General features: G+C 43.1%; 1 protein-coding gene across 13 annotated transcripts in view; it reads right to left on the reverse strand.

The window, feature by feature from the left end:
* Ep400 (E1A binding protein p400) overlaps positions 1 to 10,228 on the reverse strand; it is a 106,818-nt gene that overhangs the window by 66,293 nt on the left and 30,297 nt on the right. For 10 of the 13 annotated variants that reach the window (XM_029477957.1, XM_021163048.1, XM_029477965.1 and 7 more), the window contains 5 exons: positions 9,572 to 9,662; positions 7,815 to 7,922; positions 6,929 to 7,314; positions 2,958 to 3,254; positions 1,140 to 1,325 (listed from right to left, as the gene is read on the reverse strand). In XM_029477957.1, the coding sequence (XP_029333817.1) occupies positions 1,140 to 1,325; positions 2,958 to 3,254; positions 6,929 to 7,314; positions 7,815 to 7,922; positions 9,572 to 9,662 (1,068 nt within the window). The remainder of the gene's footprint in view (positions 1 to 1,139; positions 1,326 to 2,957; positions 3,255 to 6,928; positions 7,315 to 7,814; positions 7,923 to 9,571; positions 9,663 to 10,228) is intronic. The other 3 variants (XM_029477964.1, XM_029477962.1, XM_029477960.1) reach the window with 1 other exon arrangement.

Raw genomic sequence — 10,228 nt, forward strand, 5'->3', positions numbered from 1 at the left:
AAGGGGAAGGGGAAGGGGAAAGCCATAGTGATACCATGCACTAGTTTCTCACCAATCCTCTTATGGCTTAGCTCTCCTTGGAGAGCATCTGTCTCTCCTTATCCCAGAGAGAAGGAAGGGTAGCTGTAGGTTTACTGTGCAAAGCTGGCCCATCACTAAGGACTATGGATTCTGTGCTGCTCTTCAGCCTACCTTACCCCACCAGCCAGTTCTTGTCTGCCCTGCCTGGAGTCCACACGTCCAGTCTCCAACCTCTCCGCACTAGTCCATGTGCCAACCCCACTGCTCACATGTCCACTTCATTTGTTATATAGCCACCCTTTCTAGGTTTGTGTCCACATGTCCACGACCATATTCCTTTGTACAAATATTTAAAAGGATTTTAATGTCTATAGATCTAATCTGAGACCCTTTGTCTCAGGTTTTCCCTTCTTAAACCAGCTAAAGAAAGAGAAGAGTTAAAAGATGGAAGTGCACAGGCCAGAGGACAAAGGATCTATCCTAACCTTGAGTACAAGGAAGGTAAAGAGAGAAGCCTGGGCGTGAAAACAATGGTCCACAATGTGCGAGAGCAGGCATAGTTGCCTATATAATGAAAGGTGAGCTGAGTCCCACCCAGAGGACAAAATTTTCCAGAAACCTGTCTTATTTTCACTTTTGTAGAGTGAATAGTGCCACCTCTCAAGTCTCTGAAGAACTTGACTGATGTGGGAACAATAAAATGGAACAAACTCTCCACCAGAACCAGAGACAGCTCAGCCACACAGCAGAAGCAGAAGTGAAGGGAAGGGATGAACATATGACCTATCGTCCTAGGCCTGGCTCCAACTCCTAGCCTTTGCAATCACCTGACCAGTTCTGGGTGCCCTGAAAGAATCCTAATCCTACTTGGCAAGCAAACTGGAAGAAAAAGGAACCCAACCTCTCTACACTAGCACTGTGGCAGGAGGCTGTGTCTGCTCTGACACTAAAGACTCTCTCTGTCTCAGTCAGTTAACACCTTTCTCCACACTCATTAGAATTCAAAAGTCTCCAGGGAACGGGCAAGAGTGATTCACTGCTAGCTACTTAAAGCAATTTAAATCCCAACTACTCTAACAGACACAAAGCATGAATGACTACCCATGTTTCAAACTTACCTTCTTAGCAGCAGCCAACTTCCACCTCCGCTCTTGGGCAAAGTCTGTGGCCATCCACTGCATCTCTTCCAGCAAATAGTCCCAGTGAGATTTCGGGCGTGGGGCCTCTTGAAGCTTTGGCAACCGCCTTAGGGACCACAAGCCTTCCTTCCTTAAATCTGCTATTCGCTGATGGATCTGGTTTTCCTGTAAGATGTATAGATGTGGCTGGTAAGGGTCAGCATGTGATTAAATGTGCTCTGCTAAACCTTATTATGTGAAAGGCTCAGGAACTGAAAGAGATACTCTAGGAGGCCACAGTTTGAAATAAGTGTGCACATAGTCAGGCTCTACAAGAACACAACAGAGAGTCAGACACCTTGTAGGAAACCAAGAGGGGGTGATCCTGCTGTCTCTAAAGAGCAAAACAAAATGACCCAGGTCTAACTTGGAAGTAAAGCAACCATCTAGCATCCCAAGCACCAGTAAAAAAGAGAAAAAGAAAGGCAGAATGAAACTAAAAGAACTAGGGGCTGGAGAGAAGATGGCTCAGCAGTTAAGAGCACTGACTGCTCTTCCAAAGGTCTTGAGTTCAATTCCCAGCAACCACATGGTGGCTCACAACCATCTATAATAGAATTCAATGCCCTCTTCTCGTTTAGCAACGACAATGTACTCGTATAAATAAGTAAATCTGAAAGAAAGAAAGAAAGAAAGAAAGAAAGAAAGAAAGAAAGAAAGAAAGAAAGAAAGAAAACAAACCAATCTTTACACCAAAGAAAATGTGTACAAGAGAAACAACCATGGAGGCTGGAGAGATGGCTCAGTGGTAAGAGCACTGACTGCCCTTCCGAAGGTCCTGAGTTCAAATCCCAGCAACCACATGGCAGCTCACAACCACCCATAATGAGATCTAACGCCCTCTTCTGGTATGTCTGAAGTCAGCTACAGTGTGCTTATGTATAATAATAAATAAATCTTTGAAAAAAAAGAGAAACGACCATGCCAGAATTCACTTTAAAATGACCAAAAAATAGAAGAATCAATGAAGACTGACTACAGAGCTCAAACCAAACCAGGTAATGAACACTGAGTTTATACCAATCTAATGTAATGTATTCTTCTTTAAAATCCTTTGAGGAAGCTAAACAAAACACTCAGCCAACAAAACCTAAGTATCAAGTACCAAGTATTGGGCCGCAACTGCCTCTTGAGGATGGGTGCTCCAGTCCTGCCTGAGTCCTACCCTTTAGCCATGACTAGAAGGAAATCAGCCTACCATGGTCAAGATTCACCACAAGGCAAAGATGTCCATGAGTATACTTCTAGCAGAAAAGGCTGCATTATCTGGTACCAGTCATGGTTTCTAGTGATAGATAATAAACCAAGTGTTGGGGCTGGTGAGATGGCTCAGTGGGTAAGGGCACCCGACTGCTCTTCCGAAGGTCCAGAGTTCAAATCCCAGCAACCACATGGTGGCTCACAACCATCCGTAACGAGATCTGGCGCCCTCTTCTGGAGTGTCTGAAGACAGCTACAGTGTACTTACATATAATCAATAAATAAATCTTTTAAAAAAATAAATAAATAAATAAATAAACCAAGTGTTTAGTTTTAAACTATCACGGCCTTAAAATAATGAAATAGATGTCACAAACCAGAACACTAGTGAGTCCCAACTGTGTTATACAGTGACATACCTTCCTTGTTTTGTTCAGTTACTCTCTTGGCCAGGTTGGGAGCAAGATCTCCCAAGCTCAGGAACTAGAGGATAGCCTAGGAAATAAGGAGATCCCCAAACCAAACAAATATGCTCCATATTTGCCTATGTATACTTACCAGTGTTATTTGTTCTGCCAGTTTATCCTGAGAACCATCCTGGGATGAGGCTGCATTCTGAGCAGGACTCTGTGGCTTAGAAGAAGCTGATACTGCCACCCCTGGAGACCGAGAAGTGATGGGAGACAGAGCCTTGTTGGTAGCAGAAGAGGGTCTGTTCACTGGTGAAGAACGAGCAGGTGAGGGTCCAGGACCTGAGCCACTCACAGGTACAAGGGATGAGGAAGAGGAGGAAGTGGGCAGAGACCGCTGGCAGGGCTGGGCAGAGTCCAAGGGGGGCCTGGTCGATGCCACTGTCTAGTGGGCAGAAGACAAGTGAATCAGGGTCAGGACAAGGCTTCTACAGGTTCAGAGTGTCCAATTCCAGAGAGCTCAGCAGCACAGTCAGTGCCCTCCTCTCCATGGCAATGCATGCACACAGAATCCCAACACCAACCACAACTCAGAACCACAAGGGAGATGGTATCCAAAGATTAAATTGCTGGTCTACACAGAACCTAACAACAACAACAAAAACCCCTCCATTATAAACTGCACTTTTGTGGTATATTATCTCAGAGCTCATGAAAGCTTTTCCTTTTCTTCAACTTTTCCCCCTCGTTTAAAAAGTAATTTGTTGGGCTAGAGAGATGGCTCAGCAGTTAAGAGCACTGACTGCTCTTCCAAAGGTCCTGAGTTCAATTCCCAGCAACCACATACTGGCTCACAACCCTCACAACCATCTGTAATGGGATCTGATGCCCTCTTCTGGTGTGTCTGAAGACTGCTACAGTGTACTTACATATAATAAAGAAATAAATCTTTTTTTTTAATGTAATTTCTTTTCCCCTGAAAGCAAATCAAAAACCAAAAAACCAAAAAACAAAACAAAACAAAAACGAACAAAACAGAACAAAAATCCCTTGATTATACAGCCTAAATAGGCCTTGAACTCTGTATCTTCCTGGGTCAGCCTTCTGGGGCTGGGATTACAGGTACACAATATCACATGCAGTTTTTTTCCTTGCATTTTTTGGAAGATGTTGTCTTCTTGTAATGCTTCTTGAGTCTAAACTGGCAAGTTTTACTTTTAATTTTTAAGTTAAGTTTAATTTGTTTAATAAGTTTAATTTAAAGGCATATAAGTAAAGAAAGGCAGTTGCTTTGACCACGAAGTCACAAGAAAAGAAAGCTGTAAGAAGCCATATGACTGAGCACCACCAGCCTTTCATTCATCTCCCTCTGCTCATTGATTGCATATACAATGTGACCAGACAACACACACCCCTGTTGCCATGATTTTCCCATCATAATGGGCTGTGTCCTCAAACCATGAGCCAGTCTCTTCATCCTTTAATTTAGAGCAAAACAAAATCCACAAAGGACTGGTTTTGTTTTAGCTGTAGAAAAAAATGAATAATGAACTGCTAAACTAGACTTTTTAAATTATGTTTTTATGTAGTAACATCATCCAAGTGTCAACTGAGCTTATTGTTTTTATGTATCTTTTTAGAGATAGGAGCTCAATATTGCATCCCAGGCTGGCCTTGAACTCTCCATTCTCTGCCTCAGCCTCTTGAGTGCTAGGATTACAGGCGAGAGCCACCATGTTCCAGCTTGGCATCTTGCATCTTTTTAACATCCACACATGTCTCTTGTGGCAAGAAGGCTGGAGAAGCAGAAAACTTTTCTTACTGTCCAGAAACCACATTCACAAAAGGGGCCTCAACTCCAACAAGTCTGTGAAATTCTCCCAGGAGCCTAGGAAGGAGGCCACTTAGAGATAGGTGAAAGTCAGGAATAGACTGGCAGGAAGGCCAGTCAGGACTACCAGGACAAGGAGGACTCAACAGACAAAGTCTCAAGATTTAACAATGACCCCAAGAGGGTGAGTGAGTGTCTACCTAATAGGGCCCAGAAGGCACATATATATGTAAATAAAGCGTTGTGGGAATGTACCCAACCTCTATTTACTCATAAATTGCTTTTGCTGTTTCAGGAACAAAGCTGAGGGACTCACAGGAACAGAATGCCCTGCAAAGCCAAAAACTTTCTCCTATGGCCTTTTACAGAAAAGAGGGGTGAGTCCCAGTCCAACCCATAAGAAACAAGGGTCTCTCCCACCCTCCTACCATACTGGTGGTTGACCCTAGGACCTCCTACACTCTAGGCAAACAGTCTACTCAGCTTCCTTTTCACTTTTTTACAACGGGGTCTGTAAGTTTGCCAACACAGCCTTAAACTTGCAATTCTCCTGCTTCAACCTCTCATGTAGCTGTTATTACAGACGTGTGTTATAAGGTCTAATTAAGTAATGGGTTTCTATAGATTTATGGCTTCATTTTATTTTTTAAAAGATTTTATTTATATATGTGTCTCTGTATGGATATGTATATGCACACGAATATAGGTGCCCTTGAAGGTCAGAAGATGTTAGAACCCATGGAACTGGTCTTTTACATTGTGAACCATCCAATGTGGATGGTTTAAGTTGACCTCAGGTCTTCTCTGCAAGAGTAGTATGTGCTCTTAACCACTGAATCACCTCTCCATCCCTGTATAGTTCTTAAAAGTCATCTATCATAGTTGATCCTTGTAGTGACTCTAGAGAACCCTGACTAATACAATCCTTTTATCAACAAAGGCAGAAAATAAAGGTAAGAAAACCCAGTGCTGCTCTAAGTCAGGACTGTGACTCCAAGTGAAAAAAAGATCACTCTCACAAAAGCCACAAGGAGCCAGGTGTAATGGTGCATACCTTTACTCCCACCAGCACTTAGGAGGCAGAGGCAGGCCTGTGAGTTCCAGGACAGCCAGGGATACACAGAAAACCCTCTTTAGAGAGGGAAGGGTGGGAGAGAGGGAAGGAAGCAGAGAGAAAAAGGAAAAGAAAAGAAAGAAAAAGATAGAAAGTCAGCCAGCCACCAGCCAGTCCTGGGGTCAGAGTTTAGTAGCCCTGGGGGAACCACCATCCTTCCCTAACCAAGTGTGTAAGAAGCCTCCATACCTGCCTGCCTCAAAGCTCTAGAATAACCCAAGACCTACACAGAGCCCTACCACTTAGTTAATGACATGGCAAGATTGTAAGCTTGTGGCCTGAACTTGTCAGAAAATGGGAATAGCAATTCCACCTCACAAAATTGCTAAGCAGAAAAACTAACTGCCCATGAACTCATTACCACAGCTAATGGCCGTCAGTCCAGATTGTTCTTCCCATTTTGTTCTCATCAGTTTTAAGTCCTTACTGTATATCCTAACAGGAACTTAAAGCTCTTCTGAGTAGCTCCATTATTAACATGAGGAAGATGAGAGCAGAGGGGACCGGCACTGACTCCCACCCATGCTCTACAGCTGGTGTGCCTACACTGCGCCATCTCACTGGATGTTCTCCAGAAACTAGGGGAAGTATTCACAAACCCACACAGGTGAAAAAAAAAAAAAATCAGTGAGGAGGAGCAGCATGCTCAACATTACAACAGGCACAGTGAGGTCCACACTGGTGGAATTCATAGCACTGGAAAAAGAGCAAAGGAGGAAGTCTAGCTGATGGTGAAAAACCCGGTTTCACCCTTGAACAAAGCTAGAGTCAACACTGAATTGTCACTTCATCTCTTTGGGTCAGTCTCAACTTTCAAGACTGGTAAAATTGGTCACCATCTAATAGTTCCCAAAAGACCAAATGGGGTGACGAATATAACACCCTCTGAATAGCATGTAACTCAACAGGTCGAGGCTTTCTCTACTAACAGCAACAATAATAATGGTTTTCTATTACTTTAATGATTGTTATTACAAAGCCAAATAAAATTAATTTGCAACTTCTACAATAACCAACTGTGCTAAGAGGGCAGGTAAAGCTGCTTCCAGGAATGTGCAGGTTCAGCGCAGACCACCCTACCAAATACCTAGACAGCAAGCCAAGCCACCTCTGCAGACTGTTTCCTCTTTTCTTCTGTACCTCACTAGTAAAACAGCCAATGTCCACAGAGTACCTGGGTCTGGGAAGAAAGCTGAGATGTCTGCATCTGCGCCTTCCCGGGCATCGGAACATGTAGGGCCGGCTGGGCGGGCTGTGAAGAAGGAGCAGGGAGCTGGCTGGGCAGGGGGGCAGGGATAGGGGCATTTAGCTGTTGAGTCTTCACTGGGATTTGGAGCTGAGTTGGAGCCTCCACCATCTGTGACTGCTGTGAAAACTGTAAGGTGGAAGGGAGGGCTGTGGCTGGGACACTGGCCGGAGGCAGCCTCGCAGGAAGCTGTGGTGGTGGGGTATGCAAGCTGGCGGCGTTCTGCACAGGAGGCCCTGTGGAAGGGTCGTACTGCTGCTGACTCTGCTTCTGTCCAGTGAGCTGTGTGGCCTGAGGAGTTGGGGGCATCCCTCCTGAAAAATAAGAAATAGCCCAAAGCACTGACCTTAGTGCATAGCAGCTTCTACCAAATGAGTCACAAGGACACACACTGGACATTCTGCCTCTCATATGAGAACTGTTACAGTCAAAATGGGAGTGTCCTAGAGCAGACCTAAGGTCAGGATGAGCACACAAAGAAGGAAAGAATGCACCCAACTATTGCAAGTTAGTACTAAGCAAAACAAGCATTAAATAATCACAAGGTATCTGACAGCAGTAGCAATTAGGAACAAAGAAAAAAGATCACCAGAAAGCACAATGCAGATGTATGGCTTCCACTAGAATGTCAAGAACCTGTCTCTGGGGGCTTTTTCAATACTGAATTGTCTGGGGTGCAGAGACATGTTCCCATGGGAGAAATTCCACATCTATTAGTCTCCCTTGACTGCATGGCTCCAATGTGGGCTGGGCTCTAGGTTGTGGGCATTCCCTCATGACAAGCTAAGAGCACTGTTCTACTGCTGGGTCTTACCTTGGACTGTTGGCATTAACTGCTGCAGAGGGACTCCTGCATTCACCCCTGGATGCTGGAAAACTACCCCTGGATGACCCACTTCAAGACGAGGTCTCTTAGACTGCTCTAGAATAATTTTCAAGAAAGGTATTGTTTCATGTAAAAATAAAACCATAGAAGTAGTAGGGAAAAAACATATATAAGTGTTTTTTTAATCTTTGAAAAGGGAAGCCCTTCTATGCTATAAGGGATAGCTTGATATAGTTTCATTAAAATTTTGCAAGTACAAATAAAGGCATCATACAAAGGCCAAAGGACAAGAACTGAGAGACATTGCAACACGTGCCTGGCAGAGGCTCACTTAACCATTCTCAAAGCACTCACAAATAACATGAGAAGTTTCAATGCCCAGGACAATGGACAGAGAACATCAATAGCGAGCCAAGAACAGAGTCACAAATAGTTAATGAGCAATAAAAGCTCCTGTGCAACCTTGCTCAAAACCAGATATCCACATCAGAACAGGAGGTATGACTCTACCTTTAGGTCAACCACCAAAGATTACAAGATTTATTAAAGTAAGGAAAATGGATAGATATGAGAGAACCAGAGACTACTGACAGTAATGGAACTAGACATGTTGCTGGCAGGCAATCTGTCAGCAGCACTACATCTTATTCCTTGGGGACCTGGGTGGCAGTTCCTTTAGATCAGCTACCAGATATGACAAATGAACATTTCAGACTAAATGTTAAGTCTCTGTTCATCCTGATTAAAAAAAAATATATGGGGATAACTAAGACTAGAAAAGACTGACTGATAAAGGTCAACTGTCTAAAGCCATGTGCAGTAGCACACAGCTGTAAACCCAAGCACTGGAGGCAGGAGGGTCCCTCCAAATTCAAGGCCAACTTAAGCTACACTGAGAGTTACAGACCAACCAGGTCTCATGGGACAGTATGTAATGATGATAACGGTAGTAATAGGAGGAGCTCTTACTCTTATTAAAGGTTCACCCACACAATGGAACATGGTACCATGGTGCAGACTAGAGGATTTTTCACATGCATGAAGTGGGAAAGTGACCTATTATGGTCAATTTTTTTTAAGTAACTCTGTCTATGTGTTTATATCTGAATTTTTTTCACAATGACTCATCTGTAAGGAAATGTTGAGCCTGAACAGAGTAACATCTGTGAGAATCACACTATACAGACAGTGATCCCTGCAGTGGTTGCAGAAGCAGACATGAAGTCAGAGGCAGCTATGTGTTACCTTCTTGAGCCTCTCACATTAAAAAAAAAGGGGGGGGGTATCAATACATTATGGATCGAGGGGGAAGGCAGCTTAAAAAGAAACTTCCACCAGGCAGTGGTGGCACACGCTTTAATTCCAGCACTTGGGAGGCAGAGGAAAGCAAATAGCTCTAAGTTTAAGGCCAGTTGGGTCTACAGAGGAATCCAAGGATTTTGGTAATCCTTGGTTAGCCAAGGTTACCCAAAGTAGCCCTGTCTCAAAAACCAACTAATTAATCAATGCTTCCAAAGGCGACTAGGCAATGCTAACAGTGAGCTATACCATAATGGTTGTTCATGGGAAGTTAGATGGAATGTACAGAATCAACTTATAAATTTCTAACTTCAATACAGATAAAAACGCAAATATTTTAGTTGATAATACCCCAAACAAAAATTAACTTTGAAAGTAGAAATTAAGTTCCTTAGAAACATGTGGCAACTAAACTGCCACTGCACTGTTAGTCATGCTGGGCATACCTGTGGGTGGCATCACCTGTTGCCTCTTAAAGGGGTCGGCTTCTGTGGCACTGCCAGGCCCCACCACTAGGCTCCCAGTCAGGGATTGGTGCTAGAAAAAAAATAAAAAGCAATGAGATTCTTATTGTTATAGACATTCTTATTGTTATAACCATCAGAAGAATAAGACACACTACACCTACCATACCTATCCCAAACACTGACCTTACTCCTTTTAGTAAGGAGGTTGCTACCTACCTCCCTACCCAATGACTTTAAACACACATACATGTAATGTACATTGACCTAGCAGAATATAAGATTCTAACTTACCTCTGAAGAGAAAAAAAACACTTGTAAAGACCCATTAATTCTGATTTAAATGGAGTTTCAAATCACCACAGATCTACAACCTTCAAAACTAGCTCTAATTACTGAATGTCAACAAGAGGACTAAACTGGGAAATCTTCCTTTCGGTTCTGAGGCTACCTAAGATCATATACTACCTGGCCCAATTTCACAACAAAAGCTCAGTAACACAAGGAAAAGTACAGGTGCCTTCCTACTGGGAAACACATTAAAACCTTAACCTGTAACAATCTATCCTAAAACTTCAAATGATGTTTTTTGGTTATATATACATATACATAATATATATATATATATATATATATATA

This window comes from Mus caroli, chromosome 5 (assembly GCF_900094665.2).
Source record: "Mus caroli chromosome 5, CAROLI_EIJ_v1.1, whole genome shotgun sequence".
In the NCBI taxonomy this organism is placed as follows: Eukaryota; Metazoa; Chordata; class Mammalia; order Rodentia; family Muridae; genus Mus; species Mus caroli.